We start from the raw sequence: 25,000 nt of genomic DNA on the forward strand, positions 1-25,000 counted from the left end.
TTACATGCTATCAAACATTAAGCGCCCATGCGATCATTCTTTCAACAAGGCAACACTAACACGTTGTCTGGTGACACTCACCGCATGGTTGTGCACATCTTCGGTCAGCAGGACGAAGGACACGTCATCAATCGTGGTTCCAGGATTCTGTAGACCATAGGCCAAGGTCGCTTCATACATGGCCTTGGCCACAATGTCCGGCGGGTACTGCAGGGTCCCTGTACCAATGGCTGGGAATGCTACCGAGTCCAGTTGATATTTCTCAGCTTTTTCAAGGCATTTCGTCACATTGGTTTTCACTGCCTTTAAAAAAGAAAGGAGAGAAAGGAATTGATATCTGCACCAGTCGGGGTGGTGTACCATAAGAGGTTTGCAACATAGCCTTTAAGCAATAACCCATCCTGTTCTGAGTAGATAATTGATTGGTCTTTTTTCTGTTAGTATAGATTGCTGAATTTGTTTCCATTCCGAACCTTACTTTTATGTCGGTCGATTTTAGGGATACATTCATTTGAGCAGCCGTAACGTGACCCCTTTGAAAGACATATTCGATCCGAAAAGTTTGCCAGATCAAGTGCCCTTGAAGGTATGGACAGTTTTGAGGAAATGGCACGGGTACGAATTGTTTTGTTAGGGTCACCATCACCATTAGTCCCTTGACTGGGACAGTCTTCGGGGGAGGGGGGGAGGCATGAGGGCTGAGGGGACAGAGACTCTTCTCCAGGCTGATATGTTGAGGCCCGTCGACAGGAGGTCAGGGAAGCTCATCTTCGTCCATTTTTATATTTAGTCAAGTTTTGACTAAATATTTTAACGTAGAGGGGGGAATCGAGACGAGGGTCGTGGTGTATGTGTGTGTGTGTGTGTGTGTGTGTGTGTGTGTGTGTGTGTGTGTGTGTGTGTGTGTGTCTGTCTGTCTGTCTGTCTGTGTGTGTGTGTAGAGCGATTCAGACCAAACTACTGGACCGATCTTTATGAAATTTTACATGAGAGTTCCTGGGATTGATATCCCCGAACGTTTTTTTCATTTTTTTGATAAATGTCTATGATGACGTCATATCCGGCTTTTCGTGAAAGTTGAGGCGGCACTGTCACGCCCTCATTTTTCAACCAAATTGGTTGATATTTTGGTCAAGTAATCTTCGACGAAGCCCGGACTTCGGTATTGCATTTCAGCTTGGTGGCTTAAAAATTAATTAATGACTTTGGTCATTAAAAATCGGAAAATTGTAAAAAAAAAAAAATTTATAAAACGATCCAAATTTACGTTTATCTTATTCTCCATCATTTGCTGATTCCAAAAACATATAAATATGTTATATTCGGATTAAAAACAAGCTCTGAAAATTAAATATATAAAAATTATTATCAAAATTAAATTTTCCAAATCAATTTAAAAACACTTTTATCTTATTCCTTGTCGGTTCCTGATTCCAAAAACATATAGATATGATATGTTTGGATTAAAAACACGCTCAGAAAGTTAAAACAAAGAGAGGTACAGAAAAGCGTGCTATCCTTCTTAACGCAACTACTACCCCGCTCTTCTTGTCAATTTCACTGCCTTTGCTATGAGCGGTGGACTGACGATGCTACGAGTATACGGTCTTGCTGAAAAATGGCAGCTACTTGACTAAATATTGTATTTTCGCCTTACGCGACTTGTTTAACGTTGTCGGACCAGCTCTTTTGTTAGGTACAAAACGTGTAACAACACGATTTTACCAGGACTCCCCAAACCGTGCGTCTCTGCGCCCTATACGCACTAGAAACCGCAAACACGCACTAGAAACTTATTGAGGGGGTACCGGGACGCACTCAACATAAAAGAGCGGGTCCAAGGACGCACTAAATTTACGTTCTCGTGCGTACCGTAGGTCATGTTTTCAGACTGTAGTCTTAAGCTAAGTACCGTAGGTCATGTTTTTAGACTGTAGTCTTAAGCTAAGTACCGTAGGTCATGTTTTCAGACTGTAGTCTTAAGCTAGGTACCGTAGGTCATGTTTTCAGACTGTAGTCTTAAGCTAAGTACCGTAGGTCGTGTTTTTAGACTGTAGTCTTAAGCTAAGTACCGTAGGTCATGTTTTCAGACTGTAGTCTTAAGCTAAGTACCGTAGGTCATGTTTTCAGACTGTAGTCTTAAGCTAGGTACCGTAGGTCATGTTTTCAGGCTGTAGTCTTAAGCTAAGTACCGTAGGTCATGTTTTCAGACTGTAGTCTTAAGCTAAGTACCGTAGGTCATGTTTTCAGACTGTAGTCTTAAGCTAAGTACCGTAGGTCATGTTTTCAGACTGTAGTCTAAAGCTAAGTACCGTAGGTCATGTTTTCAGACTGTAGTCTTAAGCTAAGTGCAAGCACCAACGCCATGCTTGCAAAAGTGCGAGTGTGTGTGTGTCTGTGTGCGTGTTGTTGTCGAAAAAGACTCATCATAATTCAATATAGCTATTGTGATGGACACGTGGGGGAATTCGGGGATGTGATTGGATGGTCTCTTCTGATCATCAAAGCATAATGCTACGGAAGTCGGCCATTTTTGCCAATATCCAAAAGCATATTGTCAATAACAAAGACGCATGGTTCCGGTTTACACATCTGTACCACACGATGTTTCACTGATCGACAACAGCATAGTTACACTGACAACTTGAAATTCTTCTCGGGAATGTTTTTCAGCTTTACAAATGTCGATAGCATACCCTGTTCTGCTAACTTCCCGATGAAACAGGACTAAACCTATTATTTTTTGTCCCTAAACACCACAAAATGCCCAAAGTCGAAAGATGTAGTACAAACAGGGGAGTAAAACGGAACAGCCGTTTTTGTGTGCCTGTGAGTGTGAGCTTAGTTCACAGTTGCCGACTGACACAAACTTTCGCATTCGGCTTTTCTTATCTCGTAACTCCACACTAAATACCCCACTTCCCCTCTGAAGTATTGATGTACAACCCATGGCACTAACATTCATGTAGTCGTTTATAACTGAGGTTGAAAAATTCGCTTCATGACGAGACAAGTATAAATGCCATTCACCCAAACTGAAAACGCCGCTGCCGTCTGTTCGCTTTGTATGGATTAGCTGTTCTCTTTTCCTCCCCTTGTTGCATCCTAGTTCTTCAGTTGTTTATAGTTTTCCGTTGATGTTGTGTTTTGGTCTTCTTCATAAGTAGTCTTGTTCAAAATTTAAAAAAATCAAACTTCTTTTTGTTGTATACGAATGAACTATTAAAAAGCTGTTTAACAGCTGTGTTGTCAAATCGAGTGTTTTTCGAAAGTCAGTGTGGCGCCTGCGCAAAACTAATGCGCAGAAGAAACGGCATCTGCTATCAAAATCTGAGATCAACGCATCGACGCAAAAATGTCATTTTGTAAGTTTAGCACAACAAATCAAGGTCAGAACAGCTATAAAATCGCTATTGTATTTTCAGCGTAGCAATAGGGTCCGGATATTTAGACTCGAACAAGTATAATGCGACTCGTCTTCGACTCGTCGGCATTATACTTGTCTCGTCTAAATATCGGACCCTATTGCAACGCTGAAAACACAATAGCTGTTTCTATTCGTCATCACAAAATGTTAGCAGACACCGAGGGCTTTAGGGCCCCTGAAGTTGTGGACCCTCTAAAACTCCTATGAGGGGGACCATGGACTCTCTAAAAATTCAAAGTGGGGGTCCCGGGACCCTCTAGTTGAGGTGTCCGTGGGGAGCCCTGTTTTACACAATTTTGATTCGACTTGGTTGAAGGCAGAACTCACTTTTTTCATCTGTTCTTTGTCTAGGGTGGATGGGAGGCAGCAATGTGCAAGTTTCTTGCAGTACAGTTTTCCTCCTTCCGTGATTGCGACGTCACCTATGTTGATGCCATGTGGGTACTTGGTGTAACACTCATCTTGTATGCGTTGTCCCCCGGCAATTAACAACGCCCTGGACACCTTGCCCGAGTTCAGCTCCAAATTTTGTTTTGTGGAGTTCACCAGAAGCTGGTGCTGAATACAAGGGACATACCAAAAACATCTACAACAACAACAACAACAACAACAACAACAACAACAACAGCAACAACAACAACAACAACAACAACAAATTGACTCCTGGTGAGACACATACTCTTCAAAACAAAAGCGATCTTTACTCACCATTTCAAAAACAGCACAAATCATATGCCAAATGTTGGCCCGTGAAGGCTTTTTTGGAGACAACATTCAGCAAAGGCAAATGAACAGCGATTTAAAAACGGAAAAAATGGAATGATCAAACGCGTATTTGAGCCAGTGTGCATACCGCGCACGGCGAAAAGTTTTGGAACCAAAAGACTGACCGAGTCGAGTTGGGGCAGACTTCAGAACAGGTGTAATGAGATAAGTACAGCAAGGGGAGGTAGCACACTATTCCAAAAGCGCTCCAGAGCGCTGGAGGAGACACATTGTACCCCAAAATGAAAGACAGATGACTATTCTTTATACTTTCAAAAACTGACGAGCTGCGCCTCGTCGTTTGGTTTGTGTGTTAGGGGAAGGGCTCCTAAAATGGACCGGCTCCTAATATGGCCCACCTCCTGTTCTGACAAACTAACGGCGCTAGAGCGCTCAAAACAATGCCATTCGCTGTATTCACCCTCTCTGGATAACTTACACTTGTCAAAACAGTTGCAGAAACACAAACCTCAAAACCGTTAGGCTTTTTCTCATTTTTTCACTTTTGGCAGCGTTCACTCTAAATTTGCCGCCTAAAACGGACTCGTTTCTGCCCACAGCCAAAACTGTTATCACACAAAAATTGCTATATATGACAGCTAAGACCGTATTTGTTTCATTTTAACAGCGTTGACCCCAAGTTTCGACTGCAAACCAAAATTAATAGCAAAATATCAAAGTATGTGTGTGTCCCCTAATATGAACCACCTTCAACAAATCGAAGAAAATAAAAGCTAAAGGCTATTTCCATTAATTAATTAGGAAGCTTGCCAAAAATAACTTATAATTTGCCCTCGAGATTTCAAAAAAATATATCAAATAGTCTTCTTTTCGTGGTAGTTGATTATTTCACTTATTTTCACTCTGTTTTTGATAAGCTTCTTTAGTTCCTCGGTGTGCTTCAAATAATGTTCTCAACTTCCCGAAACAGATAAATCTAAAGCATGTTTTAATTAGTCTGACTTGCTCACTAAGTTGTATTATGTTATTTTGAAGTATAGGGGGCTTTTTACTGTGATTTGTGAAGGCCTCTTCACTGGTCCATATTGGGCGCCCAGGCTCCTAATATGGACCATTTGTAACTTTTTCTGTATTTAATTTTTGCTGAATGTCTATCAAAGCTAATTCACTCTAATTAGGCTTAACGGTTAACCTAAGAGAGATGGACTACCAACCACAAAATGAAACATCTTCGCAAGAAAACAAGCTAGTTATCAGCATGAAACAAAAAGTGGTCCATATATATTAAGGAGCCCTTCCCCTATTGTTTTTTTCTCTCACATTTTTTGTATCTTCAAGCTCGATGTCTACATTTTGGACATACTTTCTCAAGTATAAGGTTGTTCTAAGGTTATGTTGTTAATCAAAATCGGGTAAGTAGCATTGGATTATCTCTGATTACCATAAACAAAAATTACAACATTCTACCGATTCCATTAATTTTTATTGATTTATAAAAACTGCGTTTCAGATTTTATGTAACGGTTGCTTCACTTTTTGGCACGAGTATAATTAAAGCATGTTCCATTTCAGAAAACATGTGTTTACAATTCTGCACAGTCCCAAAGTGTCTCAAATTGCGGGTCATTATACACATTCTTGTCCATAATAGTCAACTAAGCTTACAGTCAACAGTTTTAGGGCCATTTTATCACAACCTTTTGAGCACCAATATCCGTCAAATAGCACGTAATTGTCAGGGTCTTACCTCATCTTTTGTAATGTCTGCTCTCTTGTGTAGATGGATTCTTGGTTTATATGCAACTGGACCCCCCGTTGCTGAAAAATAAATAGGTCACACGTGAAGAAAAAACACGTCACAGGTGAAAATTAAACATGTCACAGCTTCAAAGTAAACCTGTCACAACTGGAAAACAAACATATGAAATGTGGAAAATAAACACTGTCACACCGGAAAATCAACATGTTACACTGGGGAAAAATACATGTCACGGACAAAAATTAAAAGTACACAGCTGCAAAATAAACCTTTCACAGCTAAAGAAAAACACCATTGCACAATGGAAAATCAAAATGAAATGATTAGTTGTATTCATTTTTGTTCCGACCACGTCTTCTAGCTTTAGATTAATCAACAATTATTCCTGATGCTAAAAGCTTGCATTTTACCTACAAAGACTCCAATCGATATCAGCGTGAAAGGAGATAGTCATCCTCACTTTGAGTACCCGATAGTATCTAAATATATCTTGTTTTCCGTTACCTGGAGTGTTCACCAAACTATGATCACTTTGATAAGATATTTGACAAGCTGTGAATGCTTTCTTTCTTCGAATTTTGCATTCTTGAAATATTCTGCAAATCTGATCACCACTACTAGTACTAGTTCTTCATTACTTATACAAATTGACAGCAAAGATTTTATAACTTGTTCAAAAAGCATGCCACCCCGTTTTGAATAAAAACATCATGAAGTTTTGAATTTATTTCAAATTGGCCAAACCATACTGAACATTGTTTGTCAGTACAGGGTGACCCAAAGGAAATGCAATCCATAAAAATGCTAATAACTGTTACATCTGTTGACTAAATTACTTCATATTCGGAGTACAAAAACTTCAGCCTATGCATGCCCAGTCAACAAAGCGGCAAGTGTTTATATGTCGAATGGTTTGACTTTCGTGCTCTTTCAAAACAATATTCCGAATTCGGGGATCGACTCAATAGTACATTGAATGGTAGCCATACTTCATTGATTGAAACCATCAAGACTTTATTCTTTTAGATTATCTGAATGTCCAAGTATACAAAAACATCCACTTCACAACCAGATCATCGATGACTAAAAGACAGCAGTTATAGCTAGGTTCAGGGCAATCCCAAGACTGGATTGCGTTCGTGTCTTTGACAATTTCGGAAGACTTTTAATTTCGGAAGGTTAAATTGGAACACATTTTGGAGAGTAGGTTAAAGCCGGACCATTTTACCTACAGATAGGACACTTTGTGGAATGGTCGTGAACAAACTTAAAGTCATGCACAACAACTATGAAGATATTCGCTGAACTCAAATGATAGGAAAAATGACCCCTTTTTTTGTTTTAAGTCACACTTGCGCAACGGCACGCAAATTTCATCAATGACATTTTTTTTCGAAAGGGCACAGAAGTAAGATAATTTAACCTAAATCCTTGCCGATTTGTGGACTGGTCATCCATCAGGTGAAGTTAATGTACACTAAATATGATGTAATTCGGTTTATCCTACATACGTAGGAGGGACCGGCACGTTTGGCCTAGTGGTAAGGCGTCCGCCCTGTGATCGGGAGGTCGTGGGTTCGAACCCCGGCCGGGTCATACCTAAGACTTTAAAATTGGCAATCTAGTGGCTGCTCCGCCTGGCGGCTGGCATTATGGGGCTAGTGCTGGGACTGGTTGGTCCGGTGTCAGAATAATGTGACTGGGTGAGACATGAAGCCTGTGCTGCGACTATATGTCAAAGCAGCACCGCCTTGATATGGCCCTTCGTGGTCGGCTGGGCGTTAAGCAAACAAACAAACAAACAAACAAACAAACATACGTAGGAGAGACCATGCACTCATGAAATAACAATATCATTCAAACCACACGTGTGTATATCATGTAAATGAGGTCGTGTCAAACTAGTCTGGCAGGGACCTGCTTTTTCATTGCTTATGATACCAAAGTCACCGAGGCAAACGTCATTATGGAAACACCTTTGCGCCTGCTTTTTCCCCTTCAAGAGTTTTTAGAACTAACACGTCTAAAGTGACGTTTCTTTGCTTTGACGTAAAAGATTGAACGGGGCTTTGGAAGAGATCGAGGTTCCAAAAGAAGCTTCTTCAATGTGTATCAAAACGTCCCGCCTCGACTGCGGGACGTTTTGATCAAAATACACGTAAGTACAGTATGTAGAATAAACAGACTACTACATGGCTTGCTGTGTCGTACCAGATTTACACTCGTTTATTTGCTATTTAAAATATAGAAAGGCTCGCTTTCGCTCGCAGTTGAATATTTAAAAAAGCAACTCGTGTAACTCTGGTACGACACAGCATGTAGCATTGCATCCTGAACTCAGGTCAAAATGAGTTCGGCTCATTCTCTCCCTGACAGGATGCCTTGAGTTTCCTTGTCTGGCAAGGAAACCGATTTTATTTTTACATATTTAGAGCTTTTTGTAGATTTGCGATCGTCGATAATGATTTTTCATGGGTTTTGTAATTTTTAAATTACAAAGGAATTGATATGTAAGACAGTTTCAAGCGAGCTATTTTTCGCCGCTGTATTTACTGTGATAATAACTCTAAATATGGCAAAAGTGTCACGTGATAATCAACCGTTTGGTTTCGACGCTAACTGGAGCAGACGATTTTTTCTGTAACCAGTTGACAGTGATGAAACCATATATTACGGTCTCCTTCCGGCAGCAGTCCCAAAATTTCGACTTGTTTTGACCTTAGAACGATGTCTTTATCATAACTGGGAAGAACAGAACGGAGATCACTGTCGAAGTCGGCCAATCTGCAATCATTTTCGTCTCGCGAACACTGATCTCAAATTTAGATCAGTGCTCGCAAAAACCATATGGGCAGGGGCGGATTAGGGAGGGGGGGAGGTTACAGGGGTTCAGAAACCCACCCCCCCCCCCCCCGGCTGTCAAAAAAAAAAATAATGCTAACTTTAAAAGAAATAATGAGTGGCTGCTGACACCAGTTGATCATGTTTAAAATCAAGGATAAGCCATAAATTGTTCATAAAATAGCTAAAATTCTTCAGCTTCTGGGGGGCTAAGCCCCCCACACCAACGGGACATTGCCCATGTACCCCACAAGGGGTCTACCCCTGGACCCCAGGTTGCATTTTTGGGGGGTCACCCTGTGCCTGAAGTAAAAAAAATCAAAAAAAATCGGGCACGATGAATATTTGGAATACAAAATATACAAAAAACGTAAGCTTTCCTCGCGTTTACCTCTTTGTCTGTTGACGCCATGCTGAAATAACCTTGCCATGGGATTGGTGAATGATGGGAAGACGTCCGAGTCAGACACAGGAGACGTAGGGGCAGCTGCAAACGATGTACACCAGCTGTGGTCATTCTCTGGGGAGATTTTGCACTTGTGTTGAGATTCGATGTCCTGGCAGTTTCTCTTCCACTCAGGCGTTTGCGTCAGCCTTTGAATAGACGGCTCGTTGATCTTCTTTCTGATTGTCGCGAGGTTTCTTTCAAAGTCTTCCATTAGCTTGTCCGCAGTCTGGATGACATCTTTGTTGCCCTTTACCACAACGCGCCCGTCTTTGACTTCGATGTTGTTGTCTTTAATCAGATGTGTTTGCGCCTGGCCAAAAAACTCCCAGAACAGAGTTTCTGTGTCCCCCTGTGGTAGCGGGAAGGTGCGCTCAGCCACGCTATGCTCTGCGAGAAATTCTTCTAGTTTTTTTACGGTATCATTTACAGTCTCCCGTATACCCATCACAAGAAGTTGAGAGGGTAGATTTTCTCTCAGAATGATTTTGTTCTCGTTTTGACGCTGAAGTGATGACACCAGCTGCTTCCATCTTGCCTTCTGGTTTGGGTCACCGTCATCTGTGCCTGATGTGTTGACTGCCTTGATGATCAGCAACTCTGCTGCCATATCTCGCACGCGGGTTGCTTGTTGAAGGTCGTAAACAACTGCAACTTCAAACCCGTCTGCAGTAACGGCTATAGCGCCGTCTAAACCTTCTTTGCGACAAGCCTCGCTGATGGCCTTTTCAACAGCTTCTGATCTAAGGATTTCCAAAGGAAGATGAGCGTCCCAAGTGTGAGTAGCTGTCTGCAAAAAATCCCTAGTCATTTCAACAACCTCTCGCATTTCTGCGACATCCTTTTCTTTCCCGTAAAGGTCAATGCAGTCGTCGTCTGTGTTGTAGTGAACTTTCAAGCCACGGTCGACAAATTCTTGTCCGATTTTTTTCTCTTTACAGAAACGTTGTTTTGCTAAACTGACGCCTCTTATCGTTTCGTTGACGTTGACTTGTGCAGTGGTCTCTGTTCTGATGGAACTGTTGGTTGCGGGAAAGGTTTCAGAGAGTTGGATTGGCAACGGACTGTCACTGGCATTCTTCGTTTGTCTCGCTTCAGCTGGCACGTGAAGTCCGACCTGTGAGGGGGGGTTGAAAGGTGCTCCAGACGTAACTTTGACTTCCTGGATATGATTTGCTTGTTGGGGTTGCCGTGTCACTTCCCTCTGCACAGCTTGAAGGCTTAACTGATGTTGCAGTTGTTCGTGCAGGTCTGGCTGGCTAGGTACTGGTTCAACAGTGGATTGAAACTCCATTCCGATGCGATCAAAAAACAAATATGTTTCCAGAGCATGTTTCCTGAAGCTGAGCGTTTGTCCAACTACTGTTTCAGCGGCTGATGACAGAACAACAAAATATATTTTACAACGTAATCATCCTGTATATATGAAACGAGAACAAAACAGGTTTGAGAAGAAAAAAACCTGAAAATTGTGTTCAATAAAAACAAAACTCTGACTATACGTTGCTTTCAGACACTTAACTGGTGTAGCTTTTGGTTAAATGGATCAGTCCTGTCAGTGCCGAATTTGACACTGATACGTTAGCGCTTGACACGTAGGCTCACAAGTGTATCATTTCTTGTTACTTGTGAGAGCAATTAATCATTGATCAACTGATGTTCGAATGTAAATCCGCTGAAGAAAAGCTTGAAACAGTGTCATGTGACTGGATCTTCAGTGCAATTATGTAGTAAACACAACTCTCTTCACCTTCAACCCACAAGAAATAACAACAAATAAATAAACACACACACACACACACACACACACACACACACAACTCAGTAATGCGTACTGCATGTTCCACCTTGGGCATTTTGTAAGGTGATGACAGCTTTTCCGCTGGCTGATGCCAGTTCAATCTGGATCACCCTGGCGAAGGGACTGAAGACATCTTCGACAGCCTGTTTGGTCACTGGAGGTGTTTTTGGTAGTCCACAAACCATCACTTTGTTTGTAACCAGCAACGGATCCACAAGAATGGTATGACCATCGAACAGTTCATTTCTCAGCGTGCTCTGTGTTGTCGCTAGGTCTGTAGACATACATGCACATTACAGAGAAACACTTATGACACAGATAATGAACTTATCTCAAAATTGTCGACAAAACTCGCGTGCAAGATGCTAGTGAGGCAATGATGGATGATTCATTATCTGTATCATAAGTGTTTGTTTGCCTGTTTGTCTAATATCAAATAACCAAAGGGAAGTAATCACTCTTAATGCATACGACATGTGTAATAGAGTAAGCGAGAGTTGTACGGAACCTTTTCTCCTGGCACCTGAGAGAATAACAAGCATTGAAATGAACAAGCGACTTTCATCCTTCACTCTGTTTGAAATTCTATTTGTTTGTCTAATTACAAGACCACTGGGTCGACGTACTGTAAATGTTACGTTTTTTGTGTTTAATTACAGTTCCAATAACCCACCATTCTTTTTTTTTTTTAATTCTGAATTTTGGAACGTTAGCAGTCTGTTTTTGGATGAAAGCACAAACGTTTACCATGTTTTGCTTTCTCTGTTTTCAGTGTCGTCTTTGTTTCAAAGTACAGTACTTTCCGTGAAAATAGTTCTTCTACCCATCTCAGACCTGGTCAAGGATTTACATGAAGTAAGAATACCCCTTAACAAAACGTGTACAAAGTGAGATTTGTTTAATGAATTATTGAAATAATTTCACACTCAGCATCAAAAGCTCCCATACTGGGTGTTGATTTGTTGTTGTTTTTGTTTTGTTTTGTTGATGTTGACTTTCAGTGTCTGTCAAAGTAGAAGGATGATCTTCTCCATGGAAAAGCCAGGCCACGCCTAAGATGGTGAGTCGGTTGTTCAAAGTCTAAGCATTTGGGCAAAGATCCTTGTTTTAACGGGGGAAGACGAGTAGGTTCTTTCTACCACATCACAAATGTAACAAGTCGCGTGAGGCAAAAATACAACATTTAGTCAAGCTGTCGAACTCACAGAGTGAAACTGAACGCACTGTATTTCTTCACCAAGACCGTATATTCGTAGCATCCTCAGTCCACCGCTCGTGGCAATGGCAGTGAATTTGATAAGCCAAAATAGCGCGGTATTGGTTGCACTGAGCAGGATAGCACGCTTTTCTGTATCTCTATTCTTTTTGACTTTCTGAACTTGTTTTTAATCCAAACATTTCATATCTATATGTTTTTGGAATCAGGAACCGACAAAGAATGAGCTGAAATTGTTAATAAATCGATTTTGGCAATTTAATTTTAATCATAATTTTTTTTTTTTTTCAGAGCTTGTTTTTTATCCAAATATAACATATTTATACGTTTTTGGAATCAGAAAAATGATGAAAAATAAGATGAAATTGTTTTTGGATCACTTTATAAAAAAAATAATTTTAATTACATTTTTCAGATTTTTTATGACCAAACTCATTAAATATTTTTCCAAGCCATCCAAGCTGAAATGCAATACCAAAGTCCGGACTTTGTCGAAGATTGCTTGGCCAAAATGTTAATTTCATTAAAAAATAAGAGTGTGATAGTGCCGCCTCAACTTTTACAAAAAAGCCGGATATGACGTCATCAAAGATATTTATCCAAAAAAATAAAAAAAATCGTCTGGGGATATCATTCCCAGGAACTTTCATGTAAAGTTTCATGAAGATCGGTCCAGTAGTTTACTCTGAATCTCTCTCTACACACACACACACACACACACACACACACACACATACACCACGACCCTCGTCTCGATTCCCCCTCTACTATGTTAAAACATTTATTCAAAACTTGACTAAATGTAAAAAGAAACACACACCTATATTCCGCTGAAATTTCAGAAGGAAAACTCCTTCCATGTCGTCAATGCTGACAACAGTCTGTCCTGTTTTGGTCTGAATAAAATCTTGAAGAGATGTTAAATTGATGCCTTGCGGCAAATCCCTGGCAGCCAGGGTTTTGGTCATCACATCTGGCATTTTCCCCAGACTCACGTCAAGTTTCTGATCATCCAGTGTGTGACTACCACTGAAAACCTTGGTCGTGTCTGGAAGAAGAAATGAACGTAGTACCAAACACATGTTTCATTTAACAAAATATAACGACAATGCATACTCATCTCTCTCTCTCTCTCTCTCTCTCTCTCTCTCTCTCTCTCTCTCTCTCTCTCTCTCTCTCTCTCTCTCTCTCTCTTTCACTCACTCACTCTCTCACTCACTCACTCACTCACTCACTCACGCACGTACGTACGCACGCACACACACACACACACGCACACGCACACACACACACACTTCTCTGGTCTCGACAAACCTTCTTCAGTTGGAAAAGAGATGTACACAACATTGTCTCGGTAGTCCCGAACCATACAGCTGACCTGTTCGACCCCTGAACGACGTTTGTTCTCGAAGTACAGAAATAGTTTTTCGTGACTTGTGGCGCGGAGGTCCAGGCCTCGAACACACACAACAAGCTGCGGATCAGAAAAAGATCCCAAATAATAATGAAGACTAATTATTTAATACTTCTAATACTAGATAAAAATAAAAAAAAGCGATGTACAACAAGACACACACACACACACACACACACAGACACACACACACAGACACACAGTGACACACACACACACACACACATATATATATATATATAGATACTAGAGGAATACCCGGCTTCGCCGGGTTGAATCGCGAGACAGAGACAGCCAGCGTGGCGGTTCACCACAATCACCTTTGAAGGCGAAGTCCTGTCAAACGGGATTGAGAATTTTAGAGCTTATTTCTAAGCCCTATATTATCTGTTATGGCTTCTCAAATGCCAGAACATACAGACAGATAATAATGATGATAAAATCGTTTATTTAACGTCACTCTGTAAAAACATTGGCGACATTTGTCTTAGATTAAAAACACACACAGGCGCGCACACAAACTTTCCCTTTATGTACAGTGGTTCACCACCCACCCACCCCCCGCACACTCTCGCTCATCTAATTAAAAATGGTAATAAGAGATACTTGGATATAAAATGGTATTCTTAAAGGTTCTGATAAAAATATAAAGTAGCTATATGAGAAGCAATGGCGTCAGCCGCAGCAATGTCTCTTCATATCCAGGGACCAAGTGGGTGCGTGTGCACAAGTCCAGCGATAAGTTTGGGACCTTGCCACCCAAGGTCTTTATTAAAACTTAAAAGATAGCTTAATTTTTCATTTGGGGTATTTGGCAGGATATTTCTATTCGAGTTTATAAACTGAGTCAGGGGTTGAAAGTGGCATGAGTTCAAATCACACTCCAAAGTCAAATGAGCAATGGTGAGGTCGGATTGACAGGTGCATTTAAGCTCTAGAAATTGGTAGTTCCCAGCTTCTGCCCTTAGGCGGTTAATCCTTTTTATTACACGTGGGCATGCATTATAGGTGTTCATCTGTTTCGGTGGGGCTTCCCGGATGAGCCAGCCAGAGCTTATAGCCGTGTGTATGTATTTGTTCCTCCATTCTCTCCAGAGAAGAGAGTCTGTAAGGCTACTGATCTCAGAAGCAGACAATGGCAGGTCTACCTCGGAGGCACCTATGCCTTGGGCAGCTTCTTTAGCGGCTTTGTCTGCTCTCTCGTTGCCAGGCACGTTCACGGATGCTGGACACCAGACCAAGTTAATCTCGCTTCCTTTTTTTATAATTTTATTTGCCAGCTCCTTTGTGGCAATGACAAGATCCTGTCTTTTTGATCTTTTGTTAGTTCTTAATGCTTCAATGGCTGCCTTGGAGTCAGAGAATATAGCTATCTTTTGAGGAGGAGTGTTCTTGAGGTTGAGATGAAAAAGTGACATGCAGATGGCAAGGAGCTCAGCTGAGAAGATCGAGTTTCTGTTGCACAGTTTAAATTTCCCAGTCAGGTCATCGCTGGGGATTACAAAAGCTGCGCCAGCCTTCTTGTCATCCAAAACTGACCCGTCTGTGTAAACATGAACATGGCCTTTGTATACAGTATCAATGTGCTCAAGGGCTTGTATCCTGAGTAATAACTGATCATCCTTTGTAGCTGTACAATATTCTGTGTCAAAATTCATTTCTTTCATTGTCCATGAGGGATCACGAGATATGGGGTTTTGGGCCACATCATTTGGGTCGACACTGATTTCGTTAAAGAGTGAAGCATTGAATTGAGCCAGTGAGGTGAAAGTAGTGCCAAAGTCGGCCTTTTTGTTTTGGACATGGTTGTAATGCGGTTGTAGCTCCTCTTTTGTTGAGTTTTGCACTGTGTTGGCTCGAACATTGTAATCCGCGCAGCACTTACGTCGCCACATGTCAAGAGGGAGGAATCCTGCTTGGTGGTATACAATGGCCTGCTTTGAATGCCTTGGGTGTCCGAGGGCAAGCCGAAGGGCACGACATTCCGCTGACTGTAGCTTATCAAGCCATTTTCGAGCCGACGAGAAGTAGGCCTCCTGTCCATATGATAGTCTTGATCTTATAAGAGCTCTGGTGATGTTTGTTAGAATAACTGGGCACTTTGCCCATGGTTGGGCAGCCAGTATTTTAAGAAGGTTGATGGTCTTATTTGTTTTGCTTAAAAGATACTTTAAATGAGCAGTCCATAGTCCATTTGAGGTGAAAAGTACGCCCAGATATTTCACCTGCTGACTGGGTGAGACAACAGATTTATCTAGTGAGAACTGTATCTTTTCTCGATCTTCCAGTTTTCGGTTTGTAAAGACAACGAATACAGTTTTCTCGGCAGAGAGAGTGAAGCCATTCTCCCGCATATAGTTCGCAATGTTATCTATAGCTGTTTGCCACTCTTTAGAGAATTTGTGTTCTGTTTTATAGGTTTTGTTTTGATACTCTTTGCATAGAGCAATATCATCCGCATAAAGCGTCAGTTCGGCTCCATGTGTTTTAACTGTCGATATGTCATGCAGCATGATGCTAAAAAGCAGTGGTGCTATTACTGAGCCCTGTGGCACTCCCATGTCAACTTTGCGAGTGGATGATTTGGCACCTTTATAATCAGTTTGAAAGGATCTGTTCAGTAGAAAGCTTTTTATGTATTGAAACATATTGCCACTGATGCCTAATTGCTTCAATTTGAACAACAATCGTTGGTGCCATACTGTGTCGTAGGCTTTTTTGATGTCAAAAAAGACAGCAAAGAGAGACTTCTTGCGTGAGAGAGCTTTCTTAATTTTGGAGGACAGTTTTACAATGTGATCCGAGACATCCCTGCCTCGACGGAAACCGGCTTGACACAAAGGTATTACCTTTTTTCTTTCCATTTCATCTTCTAGTCTGGATTTTAGTATTCTTTCATAGATTTTGCTCAGATGGGAGGTCAGAGATATAGGGCGCCAGTTGGAAGGGTCAGCTCTTGGTTTTCCAGGCTTTAAAATGGGGATCACAACAGCCTCTTTCCAAGCTGTGGGAATCAGGCCAGACTTCCAGCATGTTGAATAAATATCCAGTAAAAGATTTAATCCTTGGTTTGGTAGATGTTGTATAACCTGATAGTTTATTGGATCAGAACCACAGGCGGATCGGACTTTTGTCACCGATGCTATAGCCGTTTTCAGTTCTTGAATGGATAACGGAGCATTTATTTTCAAGGAAGGGTGGAGTTCTGGGTCGTTTAAGTCATGTTTACCCTCCCACTTCTTACGGAAGAGTTCCTGCTGTTTGGCTTGCTGCTGCAACAATATCTGCTTTTTCAGGAAGGCTTTCATATTTTTTTCCTTCGTGCATAAGAGGACGTTCAACCTGCTTGTGTCTGCATTTGAATTTCCTTATTTTGGTCCAAATTTTTCCAGCATCCCTGTAATCGCTCACTTTGCTGGACATGTTTTCAAAATATTCTTTTTTTGCTTTGTCTATAATTTTGTCACATTGTTCTTCAATTAATTTCATATTGTTGTGGTTTTGTGCAGACCTGAAGCGATCATACTTCTCTTTTGCAGTTCTTTTTACCCTGATGGCTGTTCTGCATTCTTCTGTCCACCATGGGCTCTGATAAGTTCTACTGGGTCCGATAAAAGGTTTTGTTTTGGGGATTGACAATTCCATTGCATTCAGCAGGTTTGATCTTAGCTGTTTATATTTGTTGTCGATACTATCTTGGGACTCTGGATTGCCATCCAAGAGGGTATGTGCATCTGCAGACTTAGTGACAGCGTCCTTGAAAACTGCCCAGTCTGCCTTTTTATAATTGTATTTTAAGACCTTTGGACCTGGCTCTGTGTGTGGTGATTTCCCAATAATGGATTTCATGATTGGTAAGTGGTCGCTTTTTAATTTATCTGACGCAACGCACCATTCATTCTTGCCTTTCACGCCTGGTGGCGTGTAGGGCAGCGGACGCAACGCACCAGTCCGTTGTTAATCCGAGAGTGGGACTAACCAAGGTTATGTCAATGGCGGAGGGGTGTTGGTTTGAAATATCGGGTATTCTGGTTGCTGATCCGTCATTTAGTAAGTACACGTTTGATTGCGTTATATAGGTGGCAAGGCTCTTTCCCACGGCACATGTCTGATCGGGGAACTTAGCATCCCACAGGGGGTCTCGGCCATTAACATCTCCTCCGATCACCCAGGTGCGTCTTCCGTCGAGCTCTGGGAGCCAGCTGAAGATCGGGCCTTTGGCAATGTTTCTGTTATATATGTTTAATAGGAAGATGGATGGGCCATCATTCAGCAGAAGTTCAACTAGATTTGAATGTATTTTTGTGTCAGCCGGAACAGGGGTTGGGTGAACATTGTACTTCAGATTGTCTCTGACATAGGTTACTGTGTACTTGATAGTTTGTGCTCCGCTCGTATCATCAACCTGATAATCTGTGACGGGTGGGTAAAAGAAACCAGATATGAAGGGGAGTTTCCCGCATGACAGAGTGGGGACTGTATCAATAAAACATTGAACATGTTGTTTTGGTTAAGATAATTAATAAGGTACGGTAGAGCAGTGTTAAGGGAACGACAGTTTCACTGTGGTATATTTACTCTTGAATCCATTTCAATCACAGAAGACCTAAAGTCTGATGTGACCGTTTGATCTGTCCCTCAACTCTCTATGTCATTGTGCTGTCAAGGGGTTGAGACTCTGTTACAGATCTGCCTCCCTGAATGCCGAGAAGAGCGCATTGAGTGGTAAGTATCTTATTTAAGGCTGGTGGAGTTGGATTTTCCTTTGGCTTAAATATTTCAGTATACAGCCCTGTCAGAAGTGTCAGAACATTTTCGGGGCTTTCATTCGTTTTTGCTTCAATAAGTGCAGCTAGGATGCCAGTGACGAATTTGAACACCTCACCGCAGTTCTCGGCGCTCATCATCTTCATCTTAGCATAGCTTTCTTTTAAAATATGTTGTCTAAGGCAGTCTTCAGACTGTGGTTTTGGTGTGTTTTGTGTTTCATCTTCCTCAACAATCATCAACTTTGGTTCATCCATGAACGAGTCATCATAATCGTGTGTGGGGGAAGTTTGAGATCCTGCATCAGCAACCTTTTTCTCATTGTTTGTTGTTGGCTGTTTGTTTGTCTTTGTTTTGTCTGCTGCTTTTGTGGGGGCCTTTTTCACATTGTGTGTTGATTTAAGTTTCTGGGCAACAGTAGACTCCCTATTAATAGGGTTTATGTCAGTTCTTTCTCCAGGTCTCTGGAGGGCGACATTTTGTTCTGAAATGGGGTTTTCACTTCGAGGGTTGCTTGGTCCTTGATTTCCTGTGCGTATGCGGCTTGTTGTTGGTTCTGGCCAGACAGTGCTATAATCCTGCTTTTCAATCTCAGCCACAAAAGCTGGGGAGGTAGCCAGATTTCTCTTTGCTTTGCTGGCACCGCGAGGAGCACTTTTCCCCCCTGCCATTTTCAGCACCCAGCAATCATCGACTTCTGAATCAGAATCATTTGATGTATCTGGGTCTTTCTTTTGTTTTTTTATTATTTCAAACTTTGCTCTTCTTATAGCTTCTGCATACGGAATGTATTTAGCTGCTCGGATTTTGTTTGCTGTTCTTCGGAGCACTAGCTCAGGACAGCCTAAGTAAGCTGCCGAGTGGGGACCGCCACAGTTTAGGCAGTGTTTGTCATTTGGACAGTTGTCAACTGGGTGGTCTTTCTTTTGACCGCATCTTGGGCATTTGTCTTGTCTGGCTTTGCATTGTTTGGAGCCATGTCCCAATCTCTGGCACTTAGTACACCTTCTGACTGGGGCCACATAGGGTTCTACAGCAAAGAAGGTTTTCACTATCTTCACTGTATCTGGTAGCGTTTTTCTTTTTAAAAAAAAAGTGATTTTAACAGCTTGAGTAAGTTCCCCCTTCTGGTTTTTTAACCGCTGAAGAGATTTTACTTTCTCGAGAGATTGTTGAAGTTTATCAAGGTCTTCAGAGAGTGGAATGGGTCTGATGACACCTTCCGTTGTTTCCTCTGGTATAGTGCATCTTATTTGCACTTGAGCGAGACTGGTGAGATTGGCAAGTTTAAGTTGTTGTTTTTCATTGCAGCAGGCAATCAAGAATTTGCCCGAGGGCAGAGGTCGTACACCTTCTATCTGACCGACCGCGTCAACCAAAACACGACACTGGAGTGATGCCCAAGTTTCGAGAACATAGCTGGACCTGTAGCCGCGTTGGTGAGAATGACTGGGTATTGTGCAAAGGTTGGAGGAAGACTTGGTGTCACCTTTTTTGACTTTGTGTGTCTAGGGGGCCCAGTTTTGACTGGTTGTGAGACTTTTGACTGTGGCTGAGGCAGAGCCTGTTCGGCATCACTGTTAGCAATGGGTGCTTTTTTCTTCCGCTGACGGCGGCGTTGAGTTTTAAAAATGTCATCGCCTTCTGTGCTTTGGGAAGGTGAAATGTTCCCATCTTCTGAAGGCACTACTGCGTTGTGGTTATTGACACTGGCGTCAGCGTCAGAGTGGTTGTTTGAGCTCTCTTTTGTCTTTTTTGGACTTGTAGGAGAGAAGCTGTCGGAATCTCTTAACCTTTTTCGGGGTGTGCAACACAATGTGCTGTCCATAGATTCAGCAGGGGTAGGGGTAGAGGTAGCCAAAGGTGGTTTGTCGCTTATGACAAAGGTGGCAGTGGCAGTGGCAGTGGCAGTGGCCATTGTGAAGGCCTTTTGGTGTTCAAATGCAGTGAGGAGTACTCAGAGAGCAGTGTATTTGTGTGTAGTTGTGAGCGACCTTGGTAGAGGACCCTTTAAAAGCGAAATTACTAAAAAAAATTAGCTTTGCTATGAACAGGCGTCTCGCACTGTTAAAAAAAATAAAAAAGGATGACAAAAGCGTCCCTTGACAAAGAGTGAGCTGAAGCTCACCCTCTAGTGACTTTCACTTCTCTCCCGAGAATCACGAGGACTCCTGCAGGGCGAGTGGAAAAGCCATCAAGGGCAGTTAACCCCCTCTCTGGGTCTACGCCAAGAGCAGAGAGAGCTGTGTCGTGTGTTAAGACACACACAAAATGTGATTGTCCCCCTTTACCATCAGGAATTCGGGAGGAAATCGTTTTTTGAGCACTGACTTGGCAATGTAAGCTCGAGGTGCGTTAAAGCAGTCGCTATGTATGCAGCATGTCTGCTTGTGAAGGACGCACTCTACGGGCCAGCAACTGCAGTGAAATTAGGGCAATGATATACCCTGATACAGACAGACAAAAGTCGCCAGACCCCATCACAAACAGAACTCTACAATCCACAGGTGTTGCCTCCACACACACACACACACACACACACACACATAGACACAGACACAGAAGCCGTATATATCTATCTATATCTATAAATATATAGAGATAGATGACAGTGGATTTTTCGCGTGGCTATAAATTGATTCGACCTTTTCACTTTTACAGTAAGTTACGGGTACATGCAAGGAAAGCCCACAACTTCTAAGGCGAACAACTCTGCAGAGTCTGCTGTGAAGGGCGACGGTAGTCTCCCTGTCACACTCGATCCCCTTTGAATGAACTTAGGTCACTCCCAGGTGGAATGGGAACAGCACGAAAATGATTCAGTGGCCTGAACATTTCAGGTCGAGTCCCATCGCTGTCGACGACGCCAAATGTAACTGAGTGCCTAAACACCACAATCACCTTTGAAGGCGAAGTCCACTCAAACGGGATTGAGATTAACTGTTATGGCTTCTCGAAGGAAGGCTTGAACTTACTGACACACCAATGCCGCTAGACCACAGCACAAACAGAACTCTACAATCCACAGGTGTTGCCCACACACACACACAAACACACACACACACACAGAGAAGCCGTATATATATATATGTATATCTATATCTATAAATATATAGAGATAGATGACAGTGTATTTTTCGCGTGGCTATAAATTGATTCGACCTTTTTACTTTTACAGTAAGAACAACTTACGGGTGCAATCGTGACATTCTAAAAAGAGTAACGTAGTAACGGGAATATGGATTGAAGCCACACGAAGGAAGGGAGATAAGCGCTGAAAACACTGGAGAAGATAAGGAAGAGCTACTGGGAATGGATCCAGAGAAAAACAGAGAAAAACCAAAATCGGTTCAGCGCTGCGCGCTGAGAGCACGTGTTGAAATATCTCATCGATGAGGTTGTGTCCGGGGTCTCTCTGAATAAGCCCACCAAATTTGAAGCAGATCCATCGAGAACTTTGGCCGTGCATCGCGCACAGACAGACAGACACACAGACACACAGACACTAGTCGTATATATATATAGATATGTATGTGAAGGGATACTTTTTTCTCTCTCTTTTGCTCTGCTAAGAGATTTTAACAAATCTCAGAAGTCTCTTCTGACTTTCAATTGTTTCTTTCACAACTTCTGATATATATAAAACATCAGAAATTGTGAAAGAAACAATTGAAAGTCAGCAGAGACTTTCTTCTGAGATTTGTTAAAATCTCTTAACAGATCAAAAGAGAGAGGAAACACTAAAATGTGTCCCTTCACAGACAGCCCTATTGAGGAAATCAGACCCTCCTCGGACGGGACCGAGTTTCACAAAGAGAATCTGCCTCGAAGGGAGAGTATCAACAGAGGAAACTAGTCCAGAGGAGGACCATTGTTTTACTACCGTGACCAGACACGTGTTTCGACACTCATGTGTCTCATCAGTGGTCTGATGGTAGATATGGCGAAAGTTGTCAACCCATGATATCCAACCAAGAATCAAACCACTCTCTGAGTGGTAGATTCTGTTGGCATGGGAGACTACCCTCATCTGACAATCCCAAGAGGACATCTGTGAAGGGAAACTCTTTGATTTAAGGTCAAAGAGTGGAAACTAAATTTATCAAGAAAGAATTTAGAAATTTAGACAAGTTTTAACCAAGAAATTAGGTTAAAACAAGCAAAATTTGAAAAAGCCTAAAGGGAGGTAATGCTCTGTACCAGCCTGTAGATCCAGTAAAGGATATATATATATATATATATGCACACACACACACACACACACACACACACACACATCTATATATATATATATATATATATATATCCCATGACCTCCCTTCTTTGTCTCTGTTACTTCAGTATGGGTATATATGTTGTATTTTTATAGCTCAATAAATACATCATGGACTCAAAAAAATATATGATAGTGCAGATTCCGATTTGGGCGAAGAACTACTTTGCTCCCGACCTTTGACCTCGCGCCGAACAATGTGACACATTTGTATGAAGTTCCAAAATCGTATTGCACGGCTCAGAAAACCATATCAGTTGCACGCAAAAATGAATCTCAGAACTGATCTGATGTATGAGATGCAATAAGCAAACGTTTCTTTCATTATGAAAGCAATGCAGGTGGGAAAAAACGAACATTCAACTTACAAGATAACCAGATGCTAGCGAACCAAAACAAAAACACGAGTACCCTCCCCTTGCTTCGTTAGCAGACGACTTTTGAGAATCTGTCAGACCGTCCTTACCTGGCACGGTTGGGCTTCGCTATCATCAGCTGTTTCACGTGTTTTGCGAGCAAGTCTACTCTTTTGCCTGGCTCTGCAGTAAGTCCACATTGGCGATGAAGGTATCTAAGAACTTAACATGTGTGTATTTTTCCGTAATCCAGTCATATTCTTTCAAAATGCAATCAAGCGGCGGTGACAGACTTGGGTCCTGTTTTCCTCGCACCCATACCAGTTTAGGTTCATGCAAACACACTCGCAAAACATGTAGATACATTTCAAATAGGGAGCAAATGGTTAAATCTACATATGTGTTCCCTAAAATTTGCTTCTCTGTCAATAAGACTAATTGTATAATAATGCGTTCGAAAAAAACAACGTGGAATCGATTCTGAATCGAGTCGAGTAAGCCAAATGGGGGCCAAACCGGTTTCCCCGTTCCGCCGACCTGAAACGCAAAAGAATTGTGCGCTTCAACTAAATGGATTTCTATACGACTTCATTACTTTCTTGCAACTTATGAACCTTTACTTAAAGCTTTTAAACGGTCTGAAAGTAGTGTTACCGCGTACTTATAGATGCACTCATTCGTTTTATTTTTTCAGCGACGGTCACTTAGTTTAAGGTTGCAAAAAGGCCAAGTCTCGCTGAAAACACTGTTTCACGCTCCACAGATCGCAACAGTGCCGCTAGTAGTCTACACTTTGTGTTTGATGGTAGAATGGGATATACAGATTACAACACTCGTGGTTTTTTATATGGCTTGTATTTCAGTCAAGACCCAGCGGGAATATCAATCGAGAGCCACTCGCCAAAGGCTCGTGTCTCCCGATGATATTCATCCGCTGGGTCTTGACTGAAATACAAGCCATATAAAAAACCACTCGTGTTGTAACCTATACATATATTATACGGCTTGTGTCTGTCTGTCTCTGTGTGTGTGTGTGTGTGTGTGTGTGTGTGTGTGTGTGTGTGTGTGTGTGTGTGTGTGTGTGTGTGTGTGTGTGTGTGTGTGTGTTCGCGATGCACGGCCAAAGTTCTCGATGGATCTGCTTCAAATTTGGTGGGCATATTCAGTTAGACCCCGGACACAACCTGGTCGATGAGAATTTTCAACACGTGCTCTCAGCGCGCAGCGCTGAACCGATTTTGGTTTTTCTGTTCATCTTCCCAGATCCATTCCCAGTAACTCTTTCTTATCTTCTCCAGTGTTTTGCGTTTATCTCCCTTCCTTCGTGTGGCGTCAATCCATATTCCCGTTACTATTTTTAAAAGGTCACTGTCCACAACGCTTTCATCCCGGCGAAGCCGGATATTCCCGTTACTATTTTTAGAAGGTCACTGTCCACAACGCTTTCATCCCGGCGAAGCCGGGTATTCCTTTACTTCTTCCCGGCGAAGCCGGGTACCCGGGTATTCGGCTCTACTCCACTTCGGTATTCGGCTCTACTTCATTCGGCTCTACTTCTTTCCGGCGAAGCCGGGTTCCCGGGGAAGCGGGTATTCATTCTAGTATATATATATACACACACATACACACACACACACACACACACATGCACACACACACACACACACACGCAAACCGCGCACGCTCGCAATATACTCACTTAGGAGCTACAACTGCACGATGCAAAAAAGCCACCAATTCAAAAGCAAATAATTATTAGAGATGTTCTTTAAAGCAATATGTTTTGAGGACAGATGACAGATTAGGTCAACGTACCCTAGGACCAGTGCTTGGCGCATGTGTCTGTCTCGTCTCGTGCACAACTGTGTTCCTGTCACAAAAGGCCGTGGTTAATGAAATGTTACAGTTATCATGCAAACTGACATCCAGACGAAAACGGATGTGAAAAATGACTTTAGTTCTTTGTCAATATCTT

General features: G+C 42.0%; 1 protein-coding gene across 2 annotated transcripts in view; it reads right to left on the reverse strand.

Annotated features, from left to right (window-relative positions):
- Nucleotides 1–7: 7 nt before the first annotated feature.
- The window catches only part of LOC138964855 (uncharacterized), a 36,339-nt gene continuing 11,346 nt past the window's right edge, over nt 8–25,000 (reverse strand). Inside the window, exons 7-14 of one of the 2 annotated variants that reach the window (XM_070336915.1) lie at nt 24,841–24,895; nt 13,530–13,689; nt 13,036–13,263; nt 11,046–11,273; nt 9,145–10,572; nt 5,901–5,971; nt 3,755–3,985; nt 8–303 (exon numbers count right to left, since the gene is read on the reverse strand). In XM_070336915.1, coding sequence (XP_070193016.1) covers nt 34–303; nt 3,755–3,985; nt 5,901–5,971; nt 9,145–10,572; nt 11,046–11,273; nt 13,036–13,263; nt 13,530–13,689; nt 24,841–24,895 — 2,671 coding nt within the window. In that variant the 3' untranslated portion in view covers nt 8–33. Of the gene's footprint in view, nt 304–3,754; nt 3,986–5,900; nt 5,972–9,144; nt 10,573–11,033; nt 11,274–13,035; nt 13,264–13,529; nt 13,690–24,840; nt 24,896–25,000 lie in introns of both variants that reach the window. The other variant, XM_070336914.1, reaches the window with a different exon arrangement.

This window comes from Littorina saxatilis, linkage group LG4 (assembly GCF_037325665.1).
Source record: "Littorina saxatilis isolate snail1 linkage group LG4, US_GU_Lsax_2.0, whole genome shotgun sequence".
NCBI classification, from domain to species: domain Eukaryota; kingdom Metazoa; phylum Mollusca; class Gastropoda; order Littorinimorpha; family Littorinidae; genus Littorina; species Littorina saxatilis.